The sequence below is a fragment of the Magallana gigas genome, chromosome 2, assembly GCF_963853765.1.
Source record: "Magallana gigas chromosome 2, xbMagGiga1.1, whole genome shotgun sequence".
In the NCBI taxonomy this organism is placed as follows: Eukaryota; Metazoa; Mollusca; class Bivalvia; order Ostreida; family Ostreidae; genus Magallana; species Magallana gigas.
The window spans coordinates 52,175,500-52,196,448 of NC_088854.1; the positions used below are offsets into that span (position 1 = coordinate 52,175,500).

The 20,949-nt window shown below is 32.2% G+C and overlaps 2 protein-coding genes across 2 annotated transcripts; both read left to right on the top strand.

Moving 5' to 3' along the window:
- Positions 1–699: 699 nt before the first annotated feature.
- LOC105332920 (uncharacterized) lies at positions 700–8,361 on the top strand. Its single transcript, XM_034447274.2, has 8 exons — positions 700–857; positions 1,664–1,945; positions 2,899–3,036; positions 3,131–3,181; positions 6,707–7,006; positions 7,174–7,295; positions 7,476–7,698; positions 8,163–8,361. The coding sequence occupies exons 1-8, from the start codon at positions 800–802 to the stop codon at positions 8,222–8,224; spliced, it is 1,236 nt and encodes a 411-aa protein (XP_034303165.2). The 5' UTR covers positions 700–799; the 3' UTR covers positions 8,225–8,361.
- Positions 8,362–16,408: 8,047 nt separating this feature from the next.
- Positions 16,409–20,226, top strand: LOC105332922 (uncharacterized). Its single transcript, XM_020069177.3, has 6 exons — positions 16,409–16,562; positions 16,653–16,806; positions 16,943–17,218; positions 18,330–18,728; positions 19,829–19,936; positions 20,089–20,226. The coding sequence occupies exons 2-6, from the start codon at positions 16,740–16,742 to the stop codon at positions 20,142–20,144; spliced, it is 906 nt and encodes a 301-aa protein (XP_019924736.2). The 5' UTR covers positions 16,409–16,562; positions 16,653–16,739; the 3' UTR covers positions 20,145–20,226.
- Positions 20,227–20,949: the final 723 nt, after the last annotated feature.

The window sequence follows — 20,949 nt, forward strand, 5'->3', positions numbered from 1 at the left end:
TGACACTATGATTGTTAATTGTATAATGAAACTTTTGAAGTTGGTAAAAGGACATACTTTATCAACTGTATTAAATGTAGTAGCCGAATTGGTATTGGCAGAATAAAATAAATCGATCAGGATTCGTTTGATTTCGTGGACGATGTCTAAATGGATTCGAGAAATATCGAAAAGCATTTACTTCCATATTCTTTATACCAAAATACTAAACGAATAAATTTCTTCATGCAGCATGCAATTGTATTCTCAACCGCTATGTTTTTTCGTAGGTTTTGTGTATATTCATACAAGATGTGAATATGAGTTGTATGAAAGTATTTAAACTTTTAAAAATATCCTGCTGCAAAGTAAAAATATCCCGTAAAACAAACACAAAGATAAGAATGGTATTTTTCAGACTCGCTCCTAGATTATTCAAAATTCAAAAAACTTATGGTAGCTTTGCAGACGTTTTTGAACTGGGTCAGTGTTAACAGCGTATTGATCTACGCCACGAAGACTCAGAACCCGGGAACTGTAAAAATGCTCGTACATATGTTCGGTTATGAAGTTATGAAGACCCCAATGCAAATCAAAAACTCCTTTGATTAATGGTCAGTACAACAAGAGATGCACGTGTATACTAGTAAGGCCTATAAAATAAATATACATAAAGAATATGCAGGTAAATAAAATAGGATGTTTATTGTAGACATAGGATTAATGCTTCCTTAAGGAAGGTTAACGTTTAAGCATATAACGCAAGCCTATGGGAGCTCTTCCTCCATTATATATCTGATGGTATTGTGGGTTGTGTGAAATGCAGGACCTTCGTTTGTTTTTTGTGTCCATTTTCGTGTTTGTGGGAGGAGTGCATGGTAAGTACATTATTAACTCTTATCGCGTGGGTGTTGCCTTGGTATTTATTTGAGGTAAATAAAGATTACTGTCACTATAGATGCAGAGTTGTTACTAGTGTCCTTTCTGATATATTTTATTTCATCAAATAAAATATACAACATGACTAATCAGAAAGGACACTAGCATCAAAGCAATAATACATGAAACAAACTTTTAAAAGTGCAAAACGTTATCAAAACAATTGGTGATTTGTTCAAATTTCGAGGGAGAAATTACATGCATATGTATTTCGATGAAGTGACATCATAAATTCATTTTAATAATTTCTAAACCAATATTTCTTAAACACTTTATTTTATTTTAAGACAGTCAATTTATCAGTATAATCAATGTAATTTGATTAAAGATTAACAGAAGTAACGAAGGTTTTTTTCACGTTTTCAAGTCTAAGTTCTACAAGACTTTTAAGAAAATCAGTGTTATCAGTTGAAACAAAGTTTATACATGTACAACAATAAACAAAAGGCGTACAACTCACTTTGACGACTATCATTTTTGTATTGCCTAGATACATGTAATGGATATATGCCAAAAATAGTACTGTATGAAAGTATTTGAGGCATATATCGTACTTAAACCACTGCCAATGAATTTTGTATATCAGCACTGTAACCATTGGTAAGAGTCTGATATGAAGAAACTCACTAATATCGAACTGTTAAATTTTAGACGACTTGAAGAAAGGAATGCCATCACAATGTTCTAATAATTTACAATGTTTTAATAGGTTTGAATGATGACGAAATCTCTTTTCATTTGTCAGTTTCTCAACAGTCTCGCCACGGTGCAGTGGTTTCTAGAAGCGTGACTGGACGACGGAGCTATATAACGCTGAAGTGTCCAAAAGACCATGTTTTTGCCAATGTGAAGTTTAGATTAGAAGACAACAGAGTTAATACTAATTATAATAAATGTCTTGTGAACAGTCTGGTAGCCCAGAAAAGGTGTCGCTGGCATCGTCGATGCAAGATCAACACAAAAGCCAAGACGCTAAATTGCTCAGCTTCAGCCATTCAGCTTTCTAACCTGAAATGTGTACCCAAAGGTCAGTTGTTCACCTGGATGTCCGAAATCTTCCGGTTGCATGAACTTACCAGGAAAATATTTCCTCATAGGAAATTATAACTTGGGGGGTAGTCCTTCAATCCCATGTAAAACATATATAATATTTTTATCTACGTTTTTTACGCAAGACTTTTTAACGTTTTTATCATATCAGGAAATAATATAACTGTTTATAACAAAAAAAAACTGGGTGGACTGAATTGTAATGATTTTAATCACTTTGTATTGGCTTATTTTCTGCGAAATTGCATCTCTAAAATTTGGAACAACCCAATATCAGTTTCTATTTCGACAATATCAGTTTCTATTTCGACTGATCAAGTTTCCGGCATCTTCGCTAGTCAAGGGTTTAACAGATTTTCAGAGAAAAAAAACAAGATGCCATGCGGATTTGGTTTAGAAACTTAAATAAATTCCAGAATAAAATTAAAACAGGGCGTTATCGATAAACAATTTGGTTTTTTGTCCCATTCGTTGTAAGGACTTATCAATAATAAAAATAAACTATGATTCAATTCATAGTTATGTTATTGAATTTTACTTTGTATATTTTATAAAGAAGCGCAATTTAATAGTTACCTTAAAGAATGATGCATGACCTGAATACTAGTATATACATATAAATAATGTTATTGGTTTTTTTTTTTTAGATAATGTCCAAACTTTATTACTTCCAGCAAAACTGTTTTTATTCATGTCAACAATTCACTTACTTTATAACTTTCTACTTGTTAGACAGGTTTTTATTTCATATCAAAAACAATTATTTTTGTAACCTAGTTACCGAGTAACCTTTCAAGATGTTTATACAAAGATCAAAATATTATACAAAAAAGCCTCAGCCGATAGACAAGACCTTTCTTTTTTTAAGATTAGATAACACCTCGCCTATCACAGATGTTAGGAATCATTGAAATGGTTCTTTTTTAACAGATTCATTTGTTAATATCTGCAAGTCAGCAGAAACTGGTGCCGTGTGGATCACGAACTATGGTAGATTAAAAAGAACTCAAGTCAAGGGCCAGTGTAAACGAATCAGAAAACATGCTATTAGAATCAGAACACGTCGAGGTAAGGGGTTATACATACACCTTTATCCCTCAAGCATCTGGAATTCGGGCTTTATTTTGAAATTTGGACTCGCACTATCCTTTGTTGGTTGTAGGTGTTGGGCAACGAAGGCCAGCCGTAAAAGGCGTGGTCACTCAGGAAAATGGTAGGTGAGATAAAATGGTAGGTGAGATAAAATGGTAGGCGAATTAAAATGGTAGGTGAGATAAAATGGTAGGCGAATTAAATGGTAGGTGAGATGAAATGGTAACAAGTGATAACCTTTACTTAGATCGAGAAAATCTTTCAAAAATTTGAGTTAGTCAAATATTTTTTCTTTAATATCTCAATAAAAGTAATTCAATTTCAGATCAGATGCCTCTAAATCTTATCAGTTTAAGACAAAGGAATATAATATTATATTTTATTAAACATGCACCATAACACGTCATTTTAGGATCTTACTTACAATATTCATGGCAATTTAACGATATTCTCTGGTTCAGAAAATATTAACAGATTTCAAATAAACGTTGTTCAATATGTTGTAGACTTAAAAACCATACAACATTCTTTATTTGTGAAAATATCTCTAAATGTCTGTAGCTTACATACCATTTTTAAAAGAAATACTTTGAGTGATATGAGGCTAAATTGCAGACGTCCATGAAAGTCGTTCGAACATGCATAACCATTATTGGTGATATCAAGTTGTATAAGTAATTTTAGAAAACTTTGTGAAAAAATATACACATGTATCGGTGAAATTCTTTTCAATGAAGAATAATGAGATACAAACCCTTGCATTCATATCAATGTTCTTAACCAGGGTTACAAAGGTTTAAACGAGTACATACTCACATATCAGCATACATGTCTTTTCCAATAACCTTCGTTACCATTTAACGCCTATTCATGTACATTGTTATGTAATAATTCAGTGGTCTGTAGCTCTCGGAAGCATTGTAGCGCTTTTCAAGAGAGACATTGGTACTGCATGTACATGTAGTATTGATGCAAAGGTCTATTACCCTGATTGGCTCATTGATGTAAATACATGTAAATATACTCCAAAGTAAAGACATTGGTATTGATGCAAGGAACTGTATAGTCCTAGGGTGCATTTACAAAATAACTTACCACAAAGTTGTAAATACATCCAGTCGCACGGAATAAACTCTAAAGGACAGAATTTATACAAAAAACATTCATATGTATTTCGACAATATTTATGTTACTTCCATCAAATTGAAACATTTTTAATATAGGTTAATAAGTATAGATTAATATAAGTGCAGCTCGTAAGATCTCCTGTAAAACGCATACCAGAAGCTTTGAATATTGATACACTTGGTCTGTAGCCTTCCTACTCTATGTACCCTGTCTCAGAAGAGACAAGTGTTTTGGTGAAAAATTAGAAACTGGGCTAGCGATAACAAATCCATCACGATTAGTAGCCTTTTTTAGAGGATTACATATCTGCAGAACGGTGAAACTTCTGGTTTTTTGGCAAGATATGAAACTTATCCATGATTATATATTATACACTCTCTGATATCATCGACAAACCAAAATAATAACCAAAAAATCTTAATATCTGTAAAGATTAAAAACAGGATGCATAAAAGACAATCCCCATAGGCATAACTTCCCTGGGCGTTGCTTTAGAAGTCTTAATGCTATTATACTCAAAGGAAGTACGTATCTATTCTCTGTTTAAATCCCTTATGAAATTATACAAGAGTAACAAAATCATATAATTACACCACTGAACAAACTAGCCAAAGGCAAAGTATATATTTGAAAAGTTAAAAGAATTTAAGAAAAAAGAATAAAAGCTTCTTCAATTTTAGAATAAACATATACACTTTTTTCAGTACTATTTCTTTTAGCATTAATTCTATATATTTAACTAAACATATTACGTTATTTAACATTAATGCATAATAAGCTAAACATTCTAGAAAATTGAACAAAGGCAGCATGGCTTGTCTATGAAATGCCTCGCTTTTTGCATATTTTGAGTTATAGAACTTGTATCGGTTAATTTTTCGAATTTTGCCACTTTTATGTTTATTCTAAACCAAACTCGTATTTATATTAACAATCATTATATATATATATTAGGGATGTCAAATCGGTCAATTTTTAGTACTCGGTTACTCGGACGTTTTTCCGATCGAGTACCCGGGTACTCGGTAAAAGTGTAATAAATATGAACAAGTACATTGATAACTGTAAAACCTTGGTCACTTTTGTAGAAATAAAACGACATGATCTAATGGGAGGTTTCCCCGTAAGTGTGTTTCTGTTGTAAGAATTATGAGTTTTTGTTTTTCTGGAGTTTCTGGACTGTCAAATTCCTCCTTATGTTTAAGACGAATGTGATTTAACATGTTTGTCGTTTCCCCCGTATGGGATAAGTTTACTTCGCACTGCTGACATTTTACGTTTTTTGAATCTTCAGTTCTTTGAAAATATTTCCAGACCCTTGAGGTCGGTGGCGGCATTGTCTGTTCAATTTCTCTACTGTGTGCTATCTAATTTATATAATAGACTATATAAACGATGTTCAGTGAAAACAAATCATTAAAGTAAGCCAAAAATAAGGGTAGAAGACAGTCAAAGGTGAGAAAAGCTAGGTAACAGGTGCTTGGTCACGATAATTACTATATAAACACTGCCACAGGCGATAACGGTCATTTAGCATATTTAGAGGCGTAGGAAATCCTAATTACTGTATGTACAAGTGCAGTGGACATTTTAAGTTTTAAAACCGATGTTTTAATGCATTATTAAAGAAACTTAGAAATATTAAAAAATATACATCCGAGTAACCGAGTACCGATTTTAGTATTCGATACTCGGACGTTCGATCGAGTACCCGGTTAACCGGGTACTCGTTGACATCCCTAATATATATATATATATATATATATATATATATATATATATATATATATATATATATATATATATATATATATATATGAATCACAATTTTTAAAGCGATGTGAAAAGGTTTCCGAAAGAAGAAGTCTTATTTTATTTGTTGCACTTAAAAATTAATAGAATCTATTATGTTAATATAATGGTCATTTATGCAAATATTAGAAACCAGACAATACCATTTCTTAACGTAGTTTCCACGGACTATTTTTTCTGTAATTTTGCGTTATAACGAGAACATTTTTTTCAGTTGTGATAGTTTTCAGATTTTTAGTGCTCACACTCATTGATAACAATTTAAAATGAAAGAATTTTAACATAAAATTATTCCAGAGCAATAACACATAAAGAAAAAATGCTATCTTTGCTGTTTCATACAGGTAATAACAGTTGCGATTATTGCAATTGAGAAAAAAGTCATAGAAACCCACTTAGGTACATTTTTCTTTTAATAATTCAAACTCAATGAATAAGGGAGCGTAGAGTTTTAAGTGTAAAACCATAGGCAAGATGAATTCATTTGGTAGATACATGTACTTAGAGAGGCAATAGGGAAATTTATGGGGTTCTTGAGAAAATTCATGGGCTTGTCTAACGCCTCACCAAATTTGCATTTTCTTTTTCAAGGACCTCGTATTGCTTCCGTATCACCCTTCTTAACAATCTACACAACTGATATACTAGTAATTTTATAAAATACATAATTCAAAACATCGTAATTTATCCACCATTTTCTTTTTAGGAATCATACAAGACCGCGTTGGATGGCAAAAAAAGGCATATAAGTATTCTTGCCCAAATGGTTCAGTAATTCATTCTATAGACCTCCTTTTGTCTTACGTTCCCTATGCAAAAAGATCCAAACCTCTGTGTCAGGGGCTATCTCCTCAACTACTAGTGCAAAAGAACAACTGTTTCTGGAAAGAATCGTGTAAAGTTAGCTGGGATTCACCTCAGGTAATGGCCATGTCACACGACACGAATTGCATTGGGAAGCAGGGGTCCCTGTTTACAACTAGAGAACACCAATGTATGCCAAAAAGTGAGTGTTGAATGGCGAAAGCACTCTATCTACAGATAATGCATCCCTTTTCTTATAGAGGTTATTGAATAGGACGTACAATATCAACATTTGTGTATAAACTATAGGAACAATCTTCCACAACAGATTATGATTGAATCCTGATTGTAATATTTTTGTTTATGAAGAAAACATCCTAGACATCTGCAAGAAAAGAGAAGCAAAAGGCAAAAGGGGACTTCTCAGAAGTCATGACGATTATCCGTGGAACTACCGAGCCCAGCCACAGAAGTGTACAACGCTAATTAAGGTTTGTTGTTTAGTGGAAATACTTACTATATATACACTGTAGTACGTCAAAACCTTTTGACAGTTGGAGTCCATTCAATGAAAATATGGATGGATAATTTAGATTGACGTGATTTTAGCTGTTTCTCTTTGATATTTAAGGTGCAATTTTATTTTTAAAAATACATTTAAATTCCCCTAGATAAAACCTGAAGGAGCCTTATACCTGCGTCTCCATGACGTTGACTTAGACACTCGGCGGGATGAGCTGAGAGTTTTACACGTCGGGGCTGGGCGACCCTCATGCTCATTGAAACACTCAAGCTTACAGGAAGGTGTCTGGTTGTATGGTGGATACATCAAAATTCAGTTCACTGTACACCATAGGACCCGATCGGGACGGGGATTTATCATGTCCTATAAAAGTAACTCCATTCATTATACAACTTTAGTATGGGTGGGTGGGACGGATTGGAGTAAGCGTTTCTCAAACTACAGAAACCGTGAACAAAATTTTGATTCTCGGAGTTTTGGTTTACCTGTTTATTGCAAATGTTTTGAAACGTCTTTACTGGTCTGGCATTTGAGGTGAATGAACTATGAACACCATAAAAATTAATATATATATATATATATATATATTCTTCCAATGATTGTGGAAACAAATATAATTGCTAATCAGAAATACAGACTGCAGTGGAGTTCAATACTGAATTGGAAACTCCGAATGTACAACAAATTTAAAACACCTTGATCTACAGCAAATGAAATACTAGTAGCGTTTTAATAAATCTATTTAATTTTGGTTAATATATATTAGCAATATAGACATGAGTGTTTTGTCCAATCATAAAGTAACAATCGTCAACAATTTATTTTTATGTTTCAGATGTAAAAGAAAGACTACCGAGGAACCATGTGAAGAAGTCAGACATTTGTTCCCAGGTTTAGTGCTGAATTGTGTTAGTTTCAAAGAATACTAGACTCTGAGTTCCTACAAACTATACTTATATTCAAGTAAAGAATTGCTGTCCTCAAGTCCTCATGTAAGGCGTACAGCTTTTAGCAATCGACTTAAACTTCTTTGCATTAATATTTATAATAGTATAGCTGATGGATTGTAGCAAGGAAATTCAAGTGAAATAGCATCTTTCTGATTGATTTTTTGATGATTTGGAGTTTTCCCAGTGATAAAGTGACAACACCTATAACATCTATATAATGCAATAATATGTTGAGCAACATATAGTTGACTGTGGTTTTGTTGTTTCAATATCAGTTTAAGTAGGATGAATACCCCCATATTTCAATGTTCCTTTTTTAATTCGATATATCATTAATTTAAACAAAATTCAACAAAATGTTTGATCTATATGACGAAAAAGATATTTTTATCTTAAATCAAGATCGATTTAACATTGAGATGCAAGTGTTCGGAGAAAATATTTGACCGCGAGTTGTAGTTTTTAGCCTTTTTCGTAAATATTGGCTTGGTTTTCAATAGCCAGTATGATCAAGTTAATGTTTTCAGTGTTCACTGCATGTGTTCAAAGGCCTATGAAAACGATTGTTTTTAAAAGTATTTCATTAACAACCTTCTTCCTCAAAATATGCTTTTCATTGTATTAAACAGGGCATATCGTCAAAATACTTGTAAAATATGTACAATAATTAAAAAACATTACTTTTTAAAATAAATTTGAACTAAAATAAATCTTATACTATTAATATGTTTTCTCGTGTAGATTGTTCAACTTTGTGACTTCATTTGGAAAAGTGTTTTCCTTCCCAATAGTTATTGTCGCCTATATTGATCAGGAAGAAAAATGTTAATGTGTATCCCTAAAACGGATGTTTATAATGTTTTTTTGTTCTATTCATATTCATTTTGTTTTTATTATCTTGTTCCAAATATTAGTTTCAGACAACTATGTGATATATAAAAATGAGAATGCGCTTACAACATGCAAAAGAATGTTATATGATAAAAAAGAAAACAAATTGTTAGTTGCCGTAATATTTCCAGGTCTGAAAATTAACTAAAAACAGAACAATAACAAGTTTTAGACCTTGGATTACGAATTAAAAAAAAAGTTTTGGGAAATTTTCGTTAAGGTGTGGGTTTAATAAGTAAAGATAAAAGACATAGACAAGACTTTGGTTTGGTCTTTACTTTTATCGCGATATGCTTTTGCTTTCCATTAAGATTTGCTTTGGTTGGTCCAATATTTCAGTTATTGTGTTGCATTATCACCCCCATCCCCACCCACACCTTATACACACGTTTTGCCTCAAGTGTTGTTACGTGGTTACCATGGAATATCTAGGAGTCCAGAAAAGTATATATATTCTGGTAAAACGTCACCTGAGTGAAACTTACACAGTATATTTGGTAATCCCAATTTTCTGATGCGCAATTACATTCCTACTAATTTCCTCTTGGCAGTATAAAAAGTCCGCATTTTGTGACTTCTATTGATTTACTGCATTGGCCGACGTATATTTCCTGGTGTACAAACATCAAGGATATCTATTTAATAGCAAGATGTACACACATATAGGTTTAAAATATATATAAGGTTAATTCTTATGAAATGTTTTATATGTATACAAGGCTTACCCAGATGGGTTCTCCAGATAACTAAGTCGATTTCCGTTTTTCCCTGAACTATTACGTCGCAAATAATTTTTGTTTCCCGTTACCTGTTAAATCATAAAGAATTTCAGAAATTTGCATACTGTATAATAATTTGATTTATTTCAGTTTCTATCTGTTATTTTTTATGTGGAGTTTTGCACTGTTTCGACAACTAAATATTTTTTAAAAAACTCTCTCTCTCTCTCTCTCCTCTCTCTCTCTCTCTCTCTCTCTCTCTCTCTCTCTCTCTCTCTCTCTCTCTCTCTCTCTCTCTCTCTAAAGCACTAAATAGAATCAACAACACTAGGCATCTTTAGAGTGTCGGATCTAATATATAGATACTAAGCCAGTAAACTGAATATGTAAAGCTCTAAAAATGGCTAACGACACGAACAATAAATATTATCAAATTTTCGGGACAACCAGTCCCTTCTTCAGGACAAAATAGATAAATTACATGAGTAAAAAACAAAGATGGGTAGATAATTTGACGTTAATTTCCACATTATGAGCTTTCCTTTCCTTGTTTTGTTAAGCAGGCTTTTCCATTTCCATGCTACCATTTTGGTACTAAGAGATTCACTTAAATGTCAATAACTGTGAATTGTAATCATCTTAAACATACTAGTACCTACTGGAATAGGTGAATCCCTGGAGTTGATCGTTTTGGGTTCTTTTATAAATTATATTTTTATACCATCGCTTACCATCTTTTAACTTTTGCGAATGGAGAAAATATGGAACTGTCCAAACAATTTTGATATTTTCAATCAAGAATTATTCACTATATATGCCAAGACCTTGATTTTATTCTCAGATTCATTATATTTATTACGTAACAGGCACGTAGCTCAGGGGGAGCCGGGAGGGGGCTGCTTTTTTACGCAGCAAAGATTTCTATTAAACTTACATACAAAAAATTGAAATACCCCCCCCCCCCTTTTTATGGGACCATGTAAAGAATTGAATTGAAAATAAGGAAATGAACAGCGAAATTGAAGTTAAAGGTATACTTGCCCCCCCCCCCCCCCCCCCCCCCCGATTAGAATTTTCAGAATTTGGAAAATAAACCCTTTTTTTTTTTGCTTTTAAGAAGCTGATGAAAGAATTAACGACATTATCAAACTGACTACTTGGCAAATAGAATTTGAAATTATTTAACCATTATGAATTATAAAAATAAACAATCATAAAACTACGTTTATTGATTATAATGATAAAAACATTTTGTATGCCAAGCCCCTCTTTATGGTTTGGATTGACATTTTTCTATCTAAGAACAAAAAAAAAAACCCACAAGTTGTCAATTACATGTGTGTTGTAAAAAAAAATGCAAAATGTGTATTATGGGGATACCAAGACAAATTTTCAATGTTTTAATGAGAATCATTTTAATCGTAATTATTTTAAAGGAAAGTTTATCATGAGTGTTTTTGTAATTCAAATTCTCTTTTAGATATTAGGAATGATTGCAGCAAAAGGATAATGCCTTGATTTCAATAAATATTGCTTACGATTATTTCTTTTTCAATAATTCACATGCATATAAATAAATATGTAACTGAAAATCAAACTGAAATTCAAATAGTTTAATTTTCATTATAATACTTACAATATTCTTAAGAAATTATTTATACAAATATTTCTGTCATGACAAAAAAATAAAAAATAAGAATGCACAGAATGAGAAAATATTTATCTATGGTAGTTAAACCTTTTAAATCTGATGTGTGATGTCATTATAAAAACAATATATACTACTATATTAAAATAATAGACTCGAATTTTTGGGCTTTAATACCTGTCTTTTGTTTTATATATTTTAAACATCATTGGTACTTGAAGATTACCAATTTGTTTTTATTTTTTCTCAATCAAGCTTCGCCAATTAATAATCAACGAAAATTCCTTTTAAAAATCCGCAAATTATCTGGATATTTTGGTTTTTAAAATCTTGCACATGCGCATTACATTCACGCTAAATCCCGGGAGGCTCTTTAGTTTATGTTTCCACAATATCATATTTGTATGGATAAACTCAGAAACGATATAACAAGTACGTGTCAATTTTTATTGAAAATTTGTGTTATATTTTGTTCATCTAAGAAATACGGGAGATAACTCTAACTCAGTGCAATTAATATGAAATATCCCGAGAGTTCCGAATGTCAACATGGTGTGTAAATATTGGAAGCGAGTAAAATCAAAGTACTGAAAGTACTATCAGACGGAGGCATCATTTTGGAGGAAATTAAACTAATGACAATATATAATTTTTTTATTTAAGGAATAACAGCGCGCTTACAGCTTATCATGTTAGAATATTCGAGAAGCGGTTTAGTATTATTGCGCGAGGTTTTAAGGTTGATATCAGAGTTAGGTAAATAATTTTAAAATAATTACTATTGTTCTCTTATTTTAACCTTAAAAGTTTGTTATATTACTACTTAAAGGTGTTTTTTTTTTTTTTACAAAAAAGGAAGTAGGAAATTATTTTGCATCACAAAACAACATGGGAAACTATACATGTTATTAAATGCATACAACTTAAATTACTCTTGTGTAATTAGATAAAGTATATCATTTCCTGTGTATCGTGACTTGCAAACCCACACCTGTTCAAGACAAAAGATAGCCTCTAAATTGCAAACTACTTCGTCTAACCGTACAACCACCCCTACCCCCCTTTCTATCTTACAGAAGGGGTATCTTGATTACTGAGTGTCGTCGATACAGATATTCTCTTATTATGATCGTTGAGAGAGAGAGAGAGAGAGAGAGAGAGAGAGAGAGAGAGAGAGAGAGAGAGAGAGAGATTTCTGTTGAGAAAAAAGAAGTTTACGAATTATAACTTTAAAAACACGGTATACATGTAGTTTAGGCGTAATTTTACGTACATTCATTTGAAATATACTAATATTATATATTCATAAATTTAGTATCCACAAAAGAATACAGTACATTGTGATTGGATCCATCATGCAGTTTCAGTCCGAGTCCACGTGTTACCCCTGTTAATTATGATCAAGTCAACACGCGAGGTGCTCCACGTGTTCCTTCCGAAATAAGGGAAAAAGTTTCGTTCTAATTAATAGGTTTCATTGCAAGTAAGGAGAAAAGAAGTATGTCTAACAATAAAGTATTCTACACTGTTTGTGATGTTTGATTTCAAGTAAAGAGAAATGAAGCATGCCTTACAATGTAGTATTCTACACTGTTTGTGATGTTTGATTTAAAGAAGTATGCCTAACAATGTAGTATTCTACACTGTGTGTGATGTTTGATTTCAAGAAAAGAGAAAAGAAGTATGCCTAATTGATTTAAAAATTGATATACCGTGTTTTTGAAGTTTAATTTGTATACTTCTTTCTTCTCAACAGAAATCTCTCTCTCTCTCTCTCTCTCTCTCTCTCTCTCTCTCTCTCTCTCTCTCTCAGGTTAAGACTATGGACACAAAAACACATGGACCTTAATTTTGCTATTTATTTTGAATTTGCAGAGAACTCAAGTTCAGTTACATGGTACCAGTTTTGATGATTTATATTATGGCTATTGTTTGTATCATATAAAAGATTCCATGTCAATGCTATCTATTTTTTTTTCAAGCGCAACACTCTTATCAGCTTGTTAATACACACTTCCAAAATCACTTGCGGGGGGGGGGGGTGCAGTGGAAAAGAAAGATACGTCTCTGCGGGAGATTAATTGATAATACGCGAACGAAGAAGCACACCATGTTCAATTCATTGAATCTCATAATTATTTAGTATTTCGTCCACCGCTAGATTGTGCTTAGGGAATCCTCATTATTTGCGTCACGGGCAAGACAATCACAATATACGGAGGCTGTTATACAGCCTTCAAAGTTGGTGAAAGAGTGTTGAATTCTTCATTAAAATGAATTTTAAATTTCTAGATGAAAACTTGACTGTTATTTGCAATGCAGCCTCATTTATTTTCTCCAAAATCGTTTCGGCGCGATTCTGCATTTTTTTTGCTACATTACGGGTATATGGGAGGCATCTTATCTGTGGTGAAGGCCTGTTCCGAGACACAGTTAGATTATTCTAACTAAGTAGAGTATAGTGAAATTAATAGCATTATTGTAGTCTCAAAGCTTGGTTATGTAAATGTCAACACTACGGTGTGTCGATGTATCTATTTCGTAAATGTCCGATATTATTTGCAAAGTCAACCCGTGCACGCACGGGTCAAAATCTAGTAATCATTTAACATTTTGAGTATTCTTCTCATTCTACATGTACTCTCATCAAAAAGAGGTTCAGCTGAGACATTGATATACGAATTCTTTTGGAGTCACTTATGAAAAATATTTTCTATACTACTATATTAAAATAATAGACTCGAATTTTTGGTCTTGGTCGAGAAATCGGAAGAATACTGTCTTTTGTTTTATATATTTTAAACATCAATGGTACTTGAAGATTACCAATTTGTTTTTATTTTTTCTCAGTTAAGCTTCGCTAATTAATAATCAACGAAATTCCTCCAAATATCCCGGAAATCACCTGGATATTTTGGATTTTACAATCTTGCGGTTGCGCAATACATTCACGCTATCGGGATTTTTAGTTTATGTTTCCACAATATCACATCTGCATGAATAAACTCAGAAATGATATTACAAATACGGGTAAATTTTCATAGGACTTTTGCTATTTATCCTGTTCATATATATTAATGATTTCTTATGAGAGAAAGTATAAAATAACAAATATACATTTCAACTAAGTACTTACTTTTGTTTTTGTGATGACAAAAAATATTTGATTACGTGCAAAAAAAGTTACATTATATTTGTGAGGAGAGTGAAGATAGAATATGTTTTATCGTAAAAATGAATAATGTCCTACGGACCCAGTTTTACAAAGAAAATACGTGTACGTTGGTGAAAATGTGTTGAATTCTTCCATTCTATGACTTAAAATTTTTAATTGAAAGGTATTTGCAGTCTAGTCTCAAAAAGGTTTGTTGTGGTGAATTTGACTGTTATTTCAAGGCAACTTCATTAACTTTCTCCAAAATCGTTCCGGAGCGATTCTGCAATTTTCTGCTACATTACAGGTATGAGGGAGGCATTCAAACTGTGGTGAGGGCCTTTCCCGAGACACAAATTTTTCAAACTGAGGAAAGTGTAGTGAAATTAATAGCATTATTGTAGGCTTATAGCTTTGTTATGTAAATGTCAATAATAAGGTGTGTCGATGTACCTATTTTTGGAAATGTTCGATATGCAATGTCAACCCGTGCACGCACGGGTCAAAGTCTAGTATACTATAAAAATGAAATGCAGAAAAATCTCAGGTACGAATCTTGCAATATACCATATTTTCAAATGTGTGCAATACGTGAACAAACCAATCATTGATAAGTGTTTACACTTTACACACTCATGTGAGATCAGTTTTCAAAGGATTTGTAAATACGTACATAGAAAATGTGTCATTTTTTATATGATCAAAGCCATCATATCGCTAGATACACACTGTTTTGACCTAACAAGAGACCATGTATGAATAGACTGTAAAGTGAAATCAATAATTCAAGTAAAGGTATTGGATATGTAATTTTAAAATCAAAATACCCGTTAATGAACTTGTTGACCGAGGAAGCGTAAAAATGTTGTTGTCAAAAAACCCAGTGAAATAAAAGTTTATTGTTAAATTCTGACACTCTGACATTACATTAAAATGGAAATTATATACATTTATCACAAAAATTAATGAGACCATTTAAAAAAAAAGGATAGGAATTTTTTTTATCAACTTCTAAATAAGATCAGTAGGTGCAAGAGGTATATCAATTGACTAAAACAATAAATTTATTAATTTTTTCCTGAAGATATGTAAAACATTTTAATGTCAACACATTCTGGGTTTGGTCCCACCGAGTTTCGCTTCCTTGTTTGCATCCATACCTATCAGTGACTCACTTTCTTGGGATGTTGATAAGAAAGGAAAAATAACTGTTGATTGGTTTTAATCCTGTATGGACAAGGAATTGGTCTTTCTATTTTTTCACGACCTTCATCAAATTTCCAGAAGACAATATCTCTCTCTCTCTCTCTCTCTCTCTCTCTCTCTCTCTCTCTCTCTCTCTCTCTCTCTCTCTCTCTCTCTTATCTTGTAGTGTAATATCTAGCCTATTTAAACAATATCTCAAGAGGTGAGTGAAAATATTTCGGATGACAATCAACTAAAGTAAATAATAACACAGACAATTTTACATTATTTTCTGATAGGTATCACAATTTAAACTAATTTTGGGGCAAATTATATATATTGATATATCTAAGAAACACGGGTGAAGGAACGTGTGAATTTAAATTATAAAAATAAATTTAATTTTTTCAAATAATATCACATTTTTATAATGTTGCCTAAACCTCGTGCTTGTTAAACTCGTATCTAAACTCTAACCTATTCACTTGTCAAAAACGTGTTCTTACACATCAACAAGATTATGAGGGCCGTAGACAGTCAGGAAACTATCGCCTAGCTCTTTATTCATACTTCACAAAACGTGCCCTGCTTTTACAGATAAAAAGAATGCACATATCTAGACTTCGAAAGAAAAATCTGGTACCAGAAGTGAGCAGTTGTTGATACACGATAAGCACTTTTTAACGAGGTAAAATGGAACACGTAATTATATAATTGGCGCTACATTTCTAAGAATAACCGAAGACCTTGACCAAGATGTTTGTTTTTTCTAACCCAGTAATTCTAAAATGATGGACAGAAACTGGAACCTGGTGATCCGCTTATTTCCGGCCATAACTACATTAAGATCAGCTACAGCATCATCATGAAGTCTTCCATCCAAACGTATCTAACTGTGTATATTGCATTTATTTGGATCTTTTTCTCCAATTGTAAGTACATGTACATTGACGTTCTGAACGCACCTTTATTGATTTTGGCTTATCCTCAAAGTCAATTGGATTTACAATATTGCGTATCTAGCAAATTCCTTTACCTACTCATAAATGTTTGATAAATCAAATTCAGGTGAAAAGAGCCAATCGTGTCGAAACTTCCGGCGCCGCCACATTTTAAAGATGGCCTGTTCTGATGGCGGGAAAATTTTCCTACCACGGTTGATGGGGTTCAGTAACAGGAATTGTGGGGGGTGCCAGGGCCAGTCCAGTGACTTGCTGGCCCAGGAGCACGATTGTTCTTGGAAAACAAAGTGTAAGGTGAAGTTGAACAGAATGCACATGATAACTGGATGTTACGCTAAAATCAACTCTGTACTCATTGGCGAGAGGCGCTGCATTCAAAGAGGTGTGAAGGCACTGCATGTATACTACACTGTACATACAACATACTCAGAAACACATATCTTAACTTAATATCTTGTTAATCTTTTTTATTAAATTATTTACTTTGTTTATACAACCGAAGTCTACAAAGAACATTTTTTGTGGGGAATTGCAACTGAAAAAAGAAAGCAAAATAACTTATTCTGAAATGGGGAAAATTCCAGATAAAATTCAGATAGATAGACCACAGTTATCAAATTGCATTTCACATACATGCATATTTCTTATTCCAACTAATAAAATGTTTGTAAATCGGGGACATGGCAATGTATTTTATCCTAAGCACGCCAATAAAAAACCATATGGATATATACGGTAATAAATATAAATATTTAAGCTGAAATGTGAAACATTTGAAAAGATAAAAGCTATGATAGGCTGAAATATGACATATTTAGAAAAACGAAGTGAATTGGTATCAATTTAAGTTTAGAAAAGTGATTGAAAAATATAAAACCCATACCCCTGTCTTGGGGTAGGTGAATATAATAACGGTGGAGAAAAAAAATGAATACAATGCATTCAGCTGTACATTGAAAATGGTAAAATAATAGTTTATATAACCACACACATTTAAATCTTTTATCAAATTCCGACTCTGTGGAAATCATACATAAGTACACTTTTTATAGAAACTAGTTGCATTGTCTTTCAGCTCATGCACGATAATTGCAATCCCTTTCTTACAAACATTATCTAAGCATCTTCGTTTTAGGTTGATATGTTTTGATATATATTATTTGTACCTCTTATACCATCTATAAATGTTTCTTTTTAGAATAATAATGTATTGTTGGTTTCATTAATATTCGCCGAAAACCAATTTTCGTCTTTGTTAAGTTGATCCACGAATTCGAGCGTTTAAAAAGGCACAATTTCCAATAACACTGTATTCATAAAATCGTTGTAGTCTTGCAACAGTTATTTTTATTGAATCCACGAAAGTTGAAGCCAACGAATATTGACGAAACCACAGATCTACAGAATGTAATAATGGATTACCAACTTGTTTTGCTCTTTTGATATTCCGTTTAGCTAAGGATTATTCTCTAAGCAAAAATCTCGTTTTGTAGGCACAGAAATTTACAATTTAATCACGAAAAAGACGATGAAAGATTCCAGAATTGTTCACCTTCCAAATACAACATTTATTGTGCGCAGCCATCGAAAGTTTCCGTGGAATTACGAATATCTGTCCTCATACGAAAAGTTGGAACATCATTTGAACTTTAGTCTCCAAACGAAAAACATCGGGCAGAAAATGTTGATTTCTGTCATCCACTTTGACATAGATCCGGTGAAAGACAACTTGTACATAATGCACAAGACAAGGATCAACGTCACAAACACTAGTGTGAACAGCTTTGAATTCCCCCTTGAAGACCTTTCTTATTTTGGTGTTGGATTTGACGTGAGCCTAAACCATGTCTATGGCGCCGCCAAAACAAACGGATTTGTGATGTGTTTAAAATGTAAGCTAAGTATATTTTTTCTCACTTTTGATTTCACCGAGTCATGCAAGCGGTTCATTTTTCAAACATGAATTAAAGGCCTTCAAATTAATAAACTTTTTATTTGATAAATGAAATCAAAAAGAGGTTTTATACCAAGAATTTTTAAGATACCATTCCTTAGATACATTATCTAGGAACACGTTCATTCTAATATCTGTTAATTATATACCTAATTCTTCATTAGATACAGTTGTTAACATATACGTATATGCACAGAAGTTTGTAAAACATTTCAAAACAACTATACACAAGTTTCACTTTTGTTTGTTTCCGCTTTATTAATACACAGTATATCAAAACCACGAAAAGAAAATATAATAATGACCAAGTATTCCTTAATAACATACGCTCTGTTTGCCTTTTTGGTACAAACTTTACCTTATGTGTGTTTTATTTTCCTCGAAACATGTTTCCAAATGGTTTTAACATATGGCCTGAAAACTATGTCAATGTTAAGGTGGCTTCGAGGGGCCTATCTTAAGTGCAATCTGTCCTAAATCAATATACGTAGAAAATGATTATTGTCTTGAGAATTTATGGTATTAATACTTTCGTTTTACGCGTTAATACCTGAAAGGGGTTTTTATTGATATTGGGATCTTTTACAAGACCTGTTATATAATATCTTAAATCCCTTAGAAATAAATGGAAGGTAATTGTTTTTATGAATGGTTTTTTAAAATCATCCTAAGTTTGTAAATATCCTATTTGATATTACAAATATCCCGCAGGTAAGGTATGTCTCACGAAATACATAAACTTTGTTACGGAATTTTCATCATTAAACATGCCACGTGTTTTCCGGCAAGGTGTTAATATTGTGGAACCAGGACCATAGCATTGCAAATAAATTTTATCGTGACGATATACTTTCTGCCCCCCCCCCCTCCCACCTAATGCAAATGTATAGATCAGTTTCAGTATAGCCATCATCACGTGCACGGCATACTGAGGTTTAAAACATCGATCACTGCACTTCATAACATGCAAATATAACTTATATCTATAGCCATTGGGTTTTTATTTATGTATAAATGCATACAATTATTTTCATACAGTGGTGAACAGAGATGTTCAACGTGTAGACTCGGTATGCAATGATATCATCAGTAAAAACAAACTCAAATTCCAATTACTCAAGACTAGTCACAGATGCACCAAAAAAGGTAAAGTTCTGCAGATTGGCATCCATTAAGTGTTCATACCATAGATTAATTGTTCTTAATTTGCGACACTGGCTATGTTTTTTTTAAGTATTGTACAATACATGTATTGTTAATCTATGAATACAGAGTTACATATTTAATTTTTTTGGCAGGGAATAAAGGACAGAAAAAGTGTCTTAAAAGGAAATCCAAAAGAAAACCAAACTGATATTTTCATTCTCATACTCTTATTGCTGTTCATATTCTCATTCATTTTATTTATTTATCAGTAATAAAAAGTTATATTGATATCTTTGTCTTGAATATTTTCTTAGAAAATGAATATATTGTTTTCTTCATGATATCGATGTTTATATATCATTATAATAATGTTTTCTTGTTAAGGAATAGTTGATTGTTCATAGGACTAAAGACAGTAATAGACAATTCATAAGTACAAATGTATTATAAATATGTCTATAACCATTTTTTAAGTTTATATATTTATAAGTTTACTTATAAATACAAGTTTTAATGATGGAAATTTTAAAGATCTCTGTGTGTATTTGTACTTGTCGGTTTAGAAAATTACATCATGCTTTTCCTACTTAATATTAGTTGCGATGAATATACATTTACAAATAAAATATATAATACGAGAAATAAATATTTGGCGGAGAAAACACTCAGTAGGGTGTAAATACAAATAACATTGAACCATATATCTTATAAATCTTACAAATCTTCATCATATAATGTAAATAAATTTAAGATAAATACACAATCTGGTTTTTACGCGCGCGCGCGCACATATGTGTAATGAGACTTGTGAAACACGATGATCTCGTGTATTATTAGCATGCAGTTTACGTTTTTGATTAATGTTATCTAATATGAGAAGAAATAATGAAAACGCGATCCCTTCGTTTGTATTTGTTATAACATAGAGCTTTGATTCTTTGTTGTCAGAGTTTTTCAACATGTATATTATACAAAAATAAACAGGAAATGCCTATAAGTAATCTGTGTAATTC